General features: G+C 41.4%; 1 protein-coding gene across 1 annotated transcript; it reads right to left on the bottom strand.

The window, feature by feature from the left end:
* Positions 1-481: 481 nt before the first annotated feature.
* On the bottom strand, positions 482-14,603 carry LOC148586342 (uncharacterized). The gene is made up of 15 exons (XM_088515574.1): positions 13,764-14,603; positions 12,849-13,028; positions 11,908-12,268; positions 11,774-11,805; positions 11,222-11,455; positions 11,034-11,126; positions 10,851-10,952; positions 6,831-7,072; positions 6,208-6,653; positions 5,527-5,763; positions 4,881-4,956; positions 3,850-4,496; positions 3,497-3,597; positions 3,214-3,288; positions 482-526 (listed from the first exon to the last, which is right to left on the bottom strand). The coding sequence occupies exons 1-15, from the start codon at positions 14,601-14,603 to the stop codon at positions 482-484; spliced, it is 3,711 nt and encodes a 1,236-aa protein (XP_088371700.1).
* Between the last annotated feature and the right edge of the window lie 360 nt (positions 14,604-14,963).

Raw genomic sequence — 14,963 nt, 5'->3', positions numbered from 1 at the left:
AAATGGACCCCTGTAACAAAGCATTGCTAACTGGGACTTTTGTGAAAAGTAAAGGTTTCTAACATTTAACAACTATTACAAAATGTACTTAAAATATATCATTACCTCTGTGGGGCGCAGATCCAAAGGTCAACGCGAACATGGCCTCAAGCTGGCAGAAACGGGCCTCAAAGGTGGCATCTTTCTCTATCATCTGAGCTTTTTGTGCTTCAATCTGCTTGGCCATCTCATCCATCGCACGTCTTTGTTTTGCCCGCTCCTCTTCCAGTTCTCTAATTTTGTCCGTCATATGTGAGACCGAGGAGCTCTAGGAATTCTGAGACCGTGCCTGAGACGGTGTATAGTACGAATGTATGCTGCCTCGCACCGGTAGCACATTTGGACCCACCTGTCGTATCCTGCCTGCATACTCAGGCTTATTTCCGTGCGCCTGAGCATACGCATCATTAGGTGTCTACCGTACCGTCCCTTCAATCACGGTCTATGTCAATGCCGGGTCAGTGGGCAGCAATTCCTTCATCCTCTCCTGTACATTAAAAAGCAAGTTAGTATCTCATATAATGAATTAAGTGTATGTCATAGATAATTTATCAAAATATATATCGGGGAGTACTGATGTACAAATTTAATTGTACTCGCAAGCGCACGAGTCGTGTGCAATATAGCGTGTGTGCAAGTGCGAGGTCGATCCACAGGGAATTGTGTTGTGAAAACTAATTCTTATCTAAACTAATCCTATTTTAACCTAGTTCCGAATTTCATGATTTTTGTCGTGCTAAAACAAAACATAAACTAAAGAAAATGATTAAATAAAATGGTAAAGAACACTAAGGTTTCAGAATCCACTTCGCTAAATCTTAACTCTATATTCTCGTATTTGTTCATACAATCGACAAACTATTGTGCTCAAACTGTTGTTCGATGTTTTACAAATATCAAGTTTAAATCATTCAATGAATCCACCCATTTTACAAATCACAACAATTATCCGAATTGAAATTAAATCATCCTATGTATCCGTTTGGTTAACGAATCACAACGGATATCCGATTGCAATCGAATGAATTGATGTATCCGAAGGATGAAACACATTAAATATCCAACTTCAACAGTGACAGTTCATCACATTCAATTAAAAGATATAAATCAACCAATTGAATGAAAATCTACAACATTCTTATTTGAAATCAAAATTGTATAAACAAAATACGAGAATACATGAGTTTGTCAATGACGAAGCTTCATCTTCAACCTTAGTTGAAAGATTTAGCCTCTCATGATAACAATAACAACCAAAAATTGAATTGTCATCCTCGAAAGAATAAAACTTACAATGGAAAACAAAGCAAAAGCTCCCCCACGACAATACATCGTAATTCAGCTTAAAACGGCCTCTCCCAATTGTGAGGCTTAGAGGTCTATTTATATGGCTTAGGAGAGCCCTAGAAGCCCTAGTAATGCTAGGAATTTCGGAGATTTAAGTCCAAGCCCAATTAGGATAAAGAAAACCTAAGCCCAAATCGGAATAGGATTCGCCCAGAATTGCGGTCCTATCTTGCGGCGTGATTTTGGCCTTGCGTCGCTCCGAATTGGGAAAATGATATTTCACAATGAATTGTAGTAGTTTGAGTTAGCTTTCCAATGCCGCTTGAATCACCTCAATTGGATATCTGAGATGAAAGTTATGGTCAAAATACCGAGACGTATTCAGAATCCAATTTTGCATCCAATCCGATTTGACTTCAAATTGAGAAATTCCGAATTAATCATTTCCTTTATTTGATTAAACTTTAACCATGATTGGTTAAGCTTAACCATATCCTCTAGGTCTTCCCAATTTGCCCCTTTAAGCTTGGAATTTTTCCAGAAATGCTTTCTTTTCTTCCAAAGGCCTATAAAACAAAGAAAATACAAAAAGGCAGTAAAATGTCCTAATTAACCAAAACCAAAGGATTAAAACATGCAAGTTAAGGGCTGAAAATATAAATATTTTAGCACTTATCACACCCCCAAACTTACATATTGCTAGTCCCTTAGCAATACAAAACTAAAAACAAGAATGGAAAAATAGAAAACAAAAGATAAATCCATCTTTCGTGGGATATACGATTGCATTTAGCGCATGCAACAAGCCTTTTAAACCCCTAGGTATCCCTAGAGGACGAGTGAAGTCTCGTGAGGGTTTAACAGGAATGATACCCACAAACATTTATGCACTATGTTATTTCATAAACAAGGACTTCCACACAAACACATGGTTTTTAACATCATGAGTAGGTTTATCATAATGAACACCACAATCACATCATCAAGATAAGCACAAATCATTCAACTCAAAGATGGAAATTTGAGACAACACATGTTCCAATAAGTGCAATGTGAGACTAACATAAAATCCGGAGGCTTCAATTTATTCTCAAACTTGGGTGTACTTTAGATGTGATAGGAATTTGCTCAGATGAAACAACCAAGGCTTAATTTTTTTTTTTTTTTTTTTTTTTTTTTGTATAGGCTGTGCAATGCTTAGCTTCCTTAAGCTTTCTAATTGACCCATGTAACGAGTGTTGGGCCAGAGACTCCCAAACCAAATGGTTTTAGGGCACTAGATGTAGAAACATCCCTAAGGGCTTAATTACTCAAGTCAACTAGGCTACGAAGCCAAACTAGCCATACAACCAACCAAGTTAGGTTTCTCATCTTTTTACGCGAACACTCAATGCTTTGTGAGGCATGAGGTCCGGTTACTCAATGAGAAGCTCAAACTGATTTGATTTTTTTTTTTTTTTTTTTTTTCAAGCCATGGTTTCATCACACTTCATCCTACCTATCTCAAAATATACCCTAATCAAGTCAAATCTTATACCTCACCGATTCTGTGCTAGTGTGCTCGTGGTGATAAACTCGAACATGTGAAATCTCTCTAATCCAACAATGAGTCAAAAGACTCAGATTCCTACTGACATGCTGTGTTCAAAATGCTAAACAGACCAATGACATGCAAACCACAGAATAGGTGTTATCCTTGCTTAATCAATAACATAGCAGATTTTTTTTATTTTTTTATTTTTTATTATATATATATATATATATATATATATATATATATATATATATATAACAAAACAACACGAATAATTAAGGAAAAAGACAGAGAAATGTCTACCCCACCCCCAAACTAAAATGACACATTGTCCCCAATGGGTCCAGAGATACAATACCAGGTGCGCGGCGCAAGTCAGGTGTAACATAGGAGAATGCTCCTCCAAACTTGAATGGCAGACACTTGCCCTGAAAAACACAACAGAAACAAACAAACAAGATAAAATAGTAAGGGAAAGAATGAGGGTTGCCTCCCACAAGCGCTAAGTTTTAAGTCTTCAGCCAGACTCTCCACAAAAGACGACAATCACTCAGAATAACTCGGATCCTCCAACAATGTCGTCTCAATCTCCTTACTCCTCAACTCTAAGAATGGTTTTAATCTCTGTCCATTTACCTTGAAGGTGTTACCATTCTGAGGATCCTCAATCTCGATGGCCCCATGAGGAAAAACTGTCCGAATGATAAATGGGCCTGTCCACCGAGATTTCAACTTGCCTGGAAAAAGATGCGGCCGTGAATTGTAAAGAAGGACTTTCTCACCAGGCTCAAAAGATCGTCTCAAAATGCTCTGGTCATGAGCCTTCTTCATCTGTGCCTTGTACAACCGTGCAGACTCATAAGCATCATTCCTCAGCTCCTCTAATTCATTGAGTTGGAGTTTCCTTTGTGAGCTAGCCTTCAAAAGATTGAAGTTCAGCTGCTTGATGGCCCAATATGCTCTATGCTCCAACTCCACGGGAAGATGACATGCCTTCCCGTACACAAGCCGATAGGGTGACATCCCAATCGGGGTCTTGAAAGCTGTCCTATATGCCCACAGTGCGTCACTCAATCGCATAGACCAATCTTTTCGATTGGGGTTTACCGTCTTTTCCAAAATATGCTTGATCTCGCGATTGGAAACTTCAACCTGTCCACTCGTCTGTGGGTGATACGGGGTGGCAACCTTATGTGTGATGAAATACTTCTTCATCAACTGCTCAAAAATCCGATTGCAAAAATGCTTACCTCCATCACTTATAATTGCTCGAGGCGTACCAAAACGAGCAAAGATAGTGTCTCTCAAAAACTGGACCACAACTCTGTGGTCATTGGTCTTGCATGCAACCGCCTCCACCCATTTGGACACATAGTCCACAACAACCAAGATGTACAGATAGCCAAAGGAGTTCGGGAAAGGTCCCATGAAATCGATGCCCCATACGTCAAAAATCTCAACAATCAAAATGGGACTGAGGGGCATCATATTCCTTCTAGAGATACTCCCTAGCTTCTGACAACGCTCACAAGATATACAATAAGCGTGGGCGTCTCTGAAAAGGGTAGGCCAATAGAATCCACACTGCAAAATCTTGGCAGCGGTCTTCTTAGCACTGAAATGGCCTCCACAAGCATGATCATGACAAAAGGAGATGACATTGGATTGGTCATGCTCAGGTATACACCTCCTAATGATCTGATCGGGACAATACTTGAATAGGTAAGGATCGTCCCAGAAAAAATGTTTCACCACGGACAAAAATTTGGACCTATCTTGTCGCCCCCACTGCTGAGGCAGTTGGCCGGTGACAAGATAGTTCACTATGTCAGCAAACCATGGTGCGGGCTCATGAGCAATGTGCATCAATTGCTCATCAGGGAAAGTCTCCGAAATGGGGCTGGCGTCCTCAGTGTAATCCACAGTCAATCTAGACAAATGATCCGCCACCACATTTTCGGAACCCTTCTTGTCCCGAATTTCTATGTCAAACTCCTGAAGTAGCAAAATCCATCGGATCAGACGAGATTTAGCATCTTTTTTGGAAAAAAGATACTTCAATGCTGCGTGATCCGACAAGATGATGACTTTAGATCCTAGCAAATAGGATCTGAACTTGTCTAGCGCAAAAACGACTGCCAACAACTCCTTCTCCGTGGTGGAGTAGTTGAGTTGTGCATCGTTCAGAGTCCTGCTCGCATAGTAAATGACATGGGGGAGTCTATCAATACGCTGCCCCAAAACGGCTCCAACAGCATAATCCGATGCGTCACACATGATCTCAAAAGGTACACCCCAATTGGGTGGCTGAATAATGGGTGTGGACGTCAGAATGCTCTTAAGGTCCCCAAATGCTCTCTTGCAATCCTCATCGAATACAAATGGGGCATCCTTCACCAACAACTTGCACAAAGGCCTGGCAATCTTGCTAAAGTCTTGAATAAACCGCCTGTAGAATCCTGCATGGCCCAGAAAAGAGCGAACCTCCTTCACTGTACGTGGGGGTGGAAGGTTGGAAATCAAATCTACCTTCGCTTTATCAACCTCAATCCCCCTCTGGGATATGACGTGCCCCAATACAATACCTTGCTTGACCATAAAATGGCACTTCTCCCAATTGAGCACCAGGTTCTTCTCCTTGCACCGTACTAATACCAAAGTCAGGCGGTGCAAACACTCATCAAAGGATGAACCAAAGACAGAGAAATCGTCCATAAAAATCTCTAAGAAATGCTCTACCATGTCAGAAAAAATACTAATCATGCACCGCTGAAAAGTAGCGGGTGCGTTGCATAACCCAAAGGGCATGCGACGGTAGGCGAAAGTCCCAAAAGGACAGGTAAATGTCGTCTTCTCCTGATCTTCGGGATCTACAGGGACCTGGTTATATCCAGAATAACCATCCAAGAAGCAATAGTATGCGTGCCCAGCCAAACGTTCCACCATCTGATCAATGAATGGGAGTGGAAAATGATCCTTCCTTGTGGCGGCATTTAGCTTGCGGTAGTTTATGCAAACTCTCCATCCGGACTGAATACGAGTTGGGACCAACTCATCATCCTTGTTCTTTACCACCGTCAATCCAGCCCGCTTTGGCACAACATGAATTGGGCTTACCCACTTGCTATCCGAGATTGGATAAATGATCCCTGCATCCAACAACTTAATCACTTCAGCCCTCACAACCTCTTGCATAGTTGGGTTTAACCTTCTCTGTGGCTCCCTCGATGGCTTGGCATTCTCCTCTAAATGTATCTTGTGCATCACCACCGAGGGACTGATCCCCTTGATATCCTCAATGGTCCAACCGATAGCTTCCTTGTGCTGTCTTAACACCTCTAGCAATTTTTCCTCTTGAGCATCAACCAAATCCGAAGCTATAATCACAGGCAAAGAATCTGCTGGACCTAGGAACTTATACTTAAGGTTATCCGGTAGAGGCTTAAGTTCCTTCTTTGGGGGATCAAGTGTTGTTGTCTCCTCCGTCTCACTGCTCACCAGAGGAGCAGTCTCCAAAATTGCATCTGCTTGCTCAAGCAACTTGTCCAAATCCAAATCCTCTCCTAATTGAGCAAAGCATGCCTCCAAGGGGTCTTCTATGCTTGATTCATTCACTGTCTCTTCCATAATCTCCTCTATCAAGCATACATTTCTCACTTCATCATACTCCAATGGTTGTTTGCTGATATCAAAGATATTCAGCTCCACTGTCATATTTTCGAAGGAAATCTTCATCACCCCTGTCCTACAATTAATCAGGGCGTTAGCCGTAGCTAAGAATGGTCGCCCTAGAATCACCTGTATTTGAATGCCAACATTCTTGACCGGCTCTGTGTCTAGCACAATGAAGTCCACAGGGAAGTAAAACTTATCCACCTTGATCAAAACATCCTCAATGATTCCCCGTGGTATCTTAACTGACCTATCAGCCAATTGAAGTGTCATGGACGTGGGCTTCAGTTCCCCTAACCCTAATTGTAGGTAAACTGAATAGGGTAGGAGATTCACGCTCGCCCCAAGATCTAAAAGAGCCTTCTCAATTCGACTGACTCCTATCGTGCAAGAGATGGTAGGACACCCAGGGTCCTTATACTTAATGGGCAACTTGCACTGAAGGATGGAGCTAACTTGCTCGGTCAGAAATGCTTTCTTTGGGACATTTGTTCTTCTCTTAACTGTGATCAAATCCTTCAAGAACTTCGCATAAGAAGGCACTTGTTGGATGGCGTCCAAAAATGGAATATTGATTTGGACTTGCTTGAACACTTCTAGAATGTCCTCAAACTTCCCTCCTTTCTTGGGGCCTTGCAACCTTTCAGGGTAAGGTGCTTTCGGCATAAATGACCTAGGAGGGTCCTCAATAATGGGTGTGGCTGTAGATGGCTCGGCATCTCTCTTCTCTTTGTTGCCACTCTTTTCCTTTTCTTGCCCTGCAAGGTCTTCTTCTTTCTCAGCCACCTGATTGTCCACTTGTCTTCCTGACCTCAGAGTGACAATTGCTTGCACATGTTCTTGTCCGTGTGCAGGATTTGAGGAATTCCCAACCATATATTGACCTTTTGGGTTGGGCACGGGCTGACTGGGCAATTTCCCTTTTTCTCTCTCACCCAAGTGATTGGCTATCTGTCCAATCTGACTCTCCATCTTCGCAATTGCTTGGGTGTTAACCATGGTGGCATTCTTTACTTCATCTATTGCTTGGGTATTTGCCATGGTAAAGTTTTTGAGCTCTTGTATGGTCTGGCTATTCGATTGTATGAATGCCTTCATCGTTTCCTCCAGCGATGATTGTGACGAAGATGCAGGATGTTGCACTGGTTGAGTTGAACGACCATGATTCTGTGAGGGAAATCCTTGCTTCATTGGTTGGCTCTGCTTCCATGAGAAATTAGGGTGGTTCCGCCACCCTGGATTGTATGTCTCTGAGTATGGTCCGCTTGCTTGCTTCCTAAAGTCATTAAAGGCGTTCACTTGTTCCATGGCGCACTCGGCAAAAGCCGGTGAAAATGGACAATTCTGTGCTAAGTGCATAGGATTAGCACAGATTGAACAGCCATCAACATTGAAAGTGTTGGCGGCATTTACGGATTGACCCACTGCAAGGGCTTCAACCTTCTTGGTCAGAGCATCTATCTTTATCCTCAAATCAGTGTCCTCCTTAACCTCATAGATGCCACCTTTCTTGGGAATACGGGCAGATTTATCCCGACAACTCGAAAAATCCCACTGCTGTGAGCTGTCGGACAACTTGTCTAATGCCTTATATGCTGCATCCCCTGTCAAACTTAAGAATGCTCCCCTATTCATTGACTCGATCATACTACGGTTGGATTGGGTCAATCCTTGGTAGAAAAATTGAACGAGTCTCCACTTCTCATATCCATGTGGGGGGCATCTTATCAACAACTCCTTAAACCTTTCCCAACACTCTGAAAATTTCTCATCCTCCTCTTGAGTGAAGGAGCTTATTTCCTTTCTGCATTCATTAACCTTTGACATTGGGAAATACTTGTTATAGAACTTGCTTAACAAGCTTTCCCAAGATGTAATGGATCCGGGCGTGTTGGAGTCCAACCATGCCCTAGCTTTGTCTTGTAGAGAGAAAGGAAATAGTCTGAGATGAACAGACTCTTCGGAGAAATTTTGAAATTTGAAAGTGGCGCATATGTCCTTGAATTTCTTTACATGACTATAAGGATTTTCAAGTTCTAGACCATGGAACGATGGTAGGAGTTGGATGACATGAGGTTTCAAATCAAAATGAGTAGCATTGGTTGGTGGCAACACTATACACGAATGGGATGTAGTGAAGTCCACAGGTGCGAACAACTCCCTAAGTGATGTAGTGAAGTCCACATTCCAAGCTCTAGCTTGCTCGGGATTTCCAGCTCTAGCATCCTCATGCTCAACCCTAGGTTCCTCTATGTTATCTTGTTGGTCTCCCATTTCACCTCTATCCTCACTCTCAACAGGTGCTCTCCGAGTTCTCCTAAGAGTTCTATCAATGTCGGGATCTAAAGGTGTCAAATCTAAGTTTAGGGATCTCCGACCAAGCATACACCAATCTCGAGTGTTCAAATAAACTGATTAAACAACAATGAATAATCACAGAAAGAACACAAACAACCAAACAAAAAAATAGAATTAACTATTCAACAACAATATACAAAAGAAATTTCAAAACAACAACAAAAAAATTGTGCTTAGCTGCTTCTGGTGATGCACTCGATCGCAGATGTGCGTTCGCTGTGCGCTCGTGCGTACTTGCAGAATGGATCAGGCGCAGGCACGCAGGCTGCTCACCGAAAAGGCTCGAGTGCGCTCGATCGCAGATGGAGTGCGATCGATCGTACTGACAGAAACTAAAATTCTCTGAAACTGCAACAAGAAAAACAGAAACAACAAACCCTTTTTTCTTTTTCTTTTTTCTGTTTTTTTTTTTTTTTTAGATCAGAATGGCAGAAACAACAACAAATACAAATACAATAAAATAAAATTGCAAAAATAAAACAACTAGTAGAAAAATAAAACCAATTCAAATAAAAATCAATTTCACAAACAAACAAATCCCCGGCAACGGCGCCAAAATTTGATGTACAAATTTAATTGTACTCGCAAGCGCACGAGTCGTGTGCAATATAGCGTGTGTGCAAGTGCGAGGTCGATCCACAGGGAATTGTGTTGTGAAAACTAATTCTTATCTAAACTAATCCTATTTTAACCTAGTTCCGAATTTCATGATTTTTGTCGTGCTAAAACAAAACATAAACTAAAGAAAATGATTAAATAAAATGGTAAAGAACACTAAGGTTTCAGAATCCACTTCGCTAAATCTTAACTCTATATTCTCGTATTTGTTCATACAATCGACAAACTATTGTGCTCAAACTGTTGTTCGATGTTTTACAAATATCAAGTTTAAATCATTCAATGAATCCACCCATTTTACAAATCACAACAATTATCCGAATTGAAATTAAATCATCCTATGTATCCGTTTGGTTAACGAATCACAACGGATATCCGATTGCAATCGAATGAATTGATGTATCCGAAGGATGAAACACATTAAATATCCAACTTCAACAGTGACAGTTCATCACATTCAATTAAAAGATATAAATCAACCAATTGAATGAAAATCTACAACATTCTTATTTGAAATCAAAATTGAATAAACAAAATACGAGAATACATGAGTTTGTCAATGACGAAGCTTCATCTTCAACCTTAGTTGAAAGATTTAGCCTCTCATGATAACAATAACAACCAAAAATTGAATTGTCATCCTCGAAAGAATAAAACTTACAATGGAAAACAAAGCAAAAGCTCCCCCACGGCAATACGTCGTAATTCAGCTTAAAACGGCCTCTCCCAATTGTGAGGCTTAGAGGTCTATTTATATGGCTTAGGAGAGCCCTAGAAGCCCTAGTAATCCTAGGAATTTCGGAGATTTAAGTCCAAGCCCAATTAGGATAAAGAAAACCTAAGCCCAAATCGGAATAGGATTCGCCCAGAATTGCGGTCCTATCTTGCGGCGTGATTTTGCCCTTGCGGCGCTCCGAATTGGGAAAATGCTATTTCACAATGAATTGTATTAGTTTGAGTTAGCTTTCCAATGCCACTTGAATAACCTCAATCGGATATCTGAGATGAAAGTTATGGTCAAAATACCAAGACGTATTCAGAATCCAATTTTGCATCCAATCCGATTTGACTTCAAATTGAGAAATTCCGAATTAATCCTTTCCTTTATTTGATTAAACTTTAACCATGATTGGTTAAGCTTAACCATATCCTCTAGGTCTTCCCAATTTGCCCCTTTAAGCTTGGAATTTTTCCAGAAATGCTTTCTTTTCTTCCAAAAGCCTATAAAACAAAGAAAATACAAAAAGGCAGTAAAATGTCCTAATTAACCAAAACCAAAGGATTAAAACATGCAAGTTAAGGGCTGAAAATATAAATATTTTAGCACTTATCAAGTACTTACGCATCTCTCCCTGACCACTTCATTTGGATAGCCGCCATCCTTCTTCGTGTGTGTTGAGATGTAATTTTGCGCTCGAGTCGGAGTTGTGCCTGAAGATAGGAACTGCATAGAAAAAAAAAAAACAAAAAAACAAAGACCTAAACAACCGATTATATATATATATGCGGTAAATAAGACAAATACCTCTTGATATGTCGCCCTAGAGAAGCTCATCGACCCGGTGCAGTGTGGTGTGTTGTTTTTTTCTCGCAATGCCTTCATGTTAGCAGCATACTCCTACATAAATACCATCCTTAAAATGGCAGGCCTAACATAATTATAATTAATGAAACTACACAATTACAATTAATTTAACTACACTCATGACCTACCTGATTTTTCAAGTCACACCATTTAGGCAACAAGACATTCAAGTCCTCGACGTTGTATGCCCTAACGGCATTCTCACCCATTCTCACCTTCACTATGTCTGGAGTATTGCCCGGCGCGATTTTTAACGCGCGTTTTACAGAGTGTCTCCAACTCTTCAGCTTCGTGCCCATGTCTCTGAACGCGTTCCTTTTAATTGCCTCCAGATTGTACTCAGGCGGGATGTAAAACTCATTCTGCACAAGTTCAAAAAATTAGGCGTATAATTCACGCATTAACAATGTTTAAAATATGGAAATACACGTGCGAAAATAGAAGAAATAGTTTAACCATACCATCAAGGCATCCCATACATCTTCCTTCGTACGGGGAGATACATGCACCCAATCATCTCGTAGTCTTACGTAGTTCCCGGTCCTTATGATGTTTCCGATCGACCGTCGGAATTTCATTGCACTAAATCCTACGGGCTACCACGCCCAATTGTACTCGCACACGACTTTTTGCCCGAGCGGGACATCTCACGTCTTGTTCGATGGTGGGATGGTCACCACCTGAATTTGGGTCTCCCCGTCTCGCCCGATGCCTAACACATTAATAATTACAAATGTTAATTATTTGGAATTCAATAGTAAGTACATAAATTTTATGCATATTCAATATTGGTATTTAAAGCATATATACTTACTTATTGTTCGAAGCTGGCGAATGTCCAACACTTCTGGAGGATCATTGGGCTCCAAGTCACCTGAGCCATCATCCACGTCCTCCCTATAGTATTGTGTCTCGCTGTCATCCGAATGCGATGGCTCACTGTATGGGATACTACTGTTCAACTCGGGGGGGAACAACCACTCTACCTCGCCGTGTGCACAGATCCCCATCTCGCTCATCATAGGCAGCGGAGTACCAAGATCATATGAGGCCTCCGTGTCATACGGAACCTGCTGAGACCCTTCCCCATGCTCAGGAAGTAGTGGTCCATATCCCTGCTCGTCTATATGTAGGGACCCCCGTCGTCTACTCCTCCCCCTAGTACTCATGTCAACCTGTGAAACACATAAGGCACCCAATTAATTGTGTATATAATAGATAAAATATGTACCACAATAACAAATCAATGTAGAAAGAAATAACATAAAACACGTCAAATAATGTGAACTATATATATTATTACAGCAAATTTTTTTTAACCACATACGGATCTTAGTTTTGTCGGATGTAGTCAATATCATCCTGCGGATCCACTTCATTATTGCAGGTCAATAGGAGCGGCTCACACTCGTGGTAGTTGACACATTCATCATTAGGACCTTCACCTTGACCAATGTCGTATACATTTCTAGGTTTAGTTCTTACAACACAAGCCCAATCAGAGTCCCTTTCATCTTGGACGTAAAAGACTTGGTCAACTTATGACGTTAGCACATACGGCTCATCAGTAATTTTCTTGCCCCGGTAGACAAGGTTTTTGAAGCTGACAAGCATCATGCCATACTCGTCTACCTTGTACCCCCTGTCCCTCGTGTTGTCCGCCCAATCGCACTTGAACAAAACATACTTAGTCCTGTCGAAGTACTCCACCTCAATTATTTCCGTCAACTTCCCATAGTATGTTTCGCCATCAACAGTTGGCACGCACACGCCGCTGTTCTGCGTCCTCTTTCCAGCATCAAATGCAATGGTGCGAAGCAACTTCCTGTTAACCAAATATCTGTTATATCTGGTAGATGTGGCCTTCAGCCCTCTACAGTGTATTATTAGTTTGTCACCTATTTCCTTCCTTCGTCGATCGTCCAATCGATCGACCTGCGAGTATATTACGTACAATTAACCATAAATGAGTTAACTTTGTTAGTTGTTATGAAACAATAAGTAAATATAATCCAACTCTTTCAGTTAAACATCACGGTAGTCTTACGTAGTCACAGTACCAATCGCAGAACAGCGCATGATGTTGGGTTTCCAACTGATCCTCCGTCGTTCGCCCCCTAATGCATGATCGCCTAAGTATATCCATGTGCACCTTACAATACGAAATTTAAATTCTATTATAATTTACAACTAAGGGTTATTCACCACCTAAAGTTGCATAGACTACTAACACGACTTACGTTCGTAGTTAAAGGAACTCGTCCGAGTTAAACATAATGTATCGGTGAATTTGTGTCAATGCGACATGGTCGAGGATGACTAGTGTTCCCGCCCCCTTCGAACCATCCGGGTTCCTTTGCGCCCTATTGTGAAATGTTGGTACGTTGTCTAAATACCTCGAACAGAACGCCACCAACTATGTTGCTATGTAGCCCTCCGCAATGTAGCCCTCAGGAGCCGCTTTATTGCGAACATTAGATTTGAACCCCCCATGGCTCCTACATATGAACATAATTCATTCATTATAGTTAGTGACGGTTTTATAACGGATGAAAAAATAAATTGATGGATAGTAGTAAAGTTATATTACCTCTCTGCAGGATACATCCCCCTATACTATACCGGTCCACCGAGTCGGCATTCACGGACAAGATGCACGACCAAGTGAACCATCACGGTAAAAAAACTTAGGAGGAAGACCTGTTCCATCTGGCACAAAGTGAAACAAATCTCACCCTCTAGTCGGTCCATATCATCTTGTGTCAATGACATTGAACATAGGCCCCGAAAAAATGCAGACATCCCGACAAATGGTCTAACTACGCTTCCTGGCTGTGATCCACGCAATGCAATAGGGAGAAGTTGTTGCATAATGACGTGACTATCATGGCTCTTCAAACCGGATATCGTACGATCACTAAGTCGTACACATCGGGAAATGTTCGAGGCATATCCGTCCAGCACCCTTACATTTCGAAGCACTTTCAAAAAATATGTTTTCTCATCCTTAGACATCGTGTGGCAAGCTGTGGGCATATATGTTTGACCATCCTCGTCCGTGTACAGATGAAGTGTATGTCTCAACCCCATTTCTTGCAAGTCTGTGCGGGCTTGGAGGTTGTCCTTCGTTTTCCTTGGAATGTCCAGTATTGTGCCAAGTATATTGTCCATCACATTTTTCTCAATGTGCATGACATCAAGGTTGTGCCGCAATAGATTATCTTTCCAATACGGCAACCTAAAGAAAATACTTTTCTTCTTCCACAATACATTAGCAGTCTCGCCTTCTCTTTCTGTAGGCCGACTCTTCTTCCGTTTCTTGTCTTTTTTCTTATTATCCTTCTTTGCCTTACTAGCATTCTCATCCCCAAACGCCATATCTTCTAATTGTCTAATAATTTCATCTCCACTTGGCACATCGAGGGCAAATTCTAATTCTTGCTTGCTGTCAAATGTTCTTCTGTTCCTCTTCCATGGATGATCCATAGGCAAGTATCGCCTGTGCCCCATATAACAAAATTTCTTCCCATGTTTTAACCTCCAAGACCTTGTCGAGTACATACAGCAGGGACATGCCTTCACACCCCTGTTAGGCCACCCGGACAAATCTGCGTATGCCGGGAAGTCATTAATTGTCCACATTCTAAGTGACTTTGGGCCCGGGATTATCAGGGATAGTATAAATGATGTTTGTTTCATGCACATCCAAGGAGGCAATTTGTATGGTACAAGCATTATAGGCCAAGTGCTGTGGGATGTGGTCATGTTCCTGAAAGGATTAAATCCATCCAAGGTTAGTCCAAGCCTGACGTTCCTACTGTCCGATGAGAAGTCTGGATACAAATTATCAAATGCCCTCCACACTTCACC

The sequence above is a fragment of the Corylus avellana genome, chromosome 4 (assembly GCF_965113065.1).
Source record: "Corylus avellana chromosome 4, dhCorAvel1.hap1.2, whole genome shotgun sequence".
In the NCBI taxonomy this organism is placed as follows: domain Eukaryota; kingdom Viridiplantae; phylum Streptophyta; class Magnoliopsida; order Fagales; family Betulaceae; genus Corylus; species Corylus avellana.
This window is presented reverse-complemented; position numbering and strand designations above follow the sequence as displayed.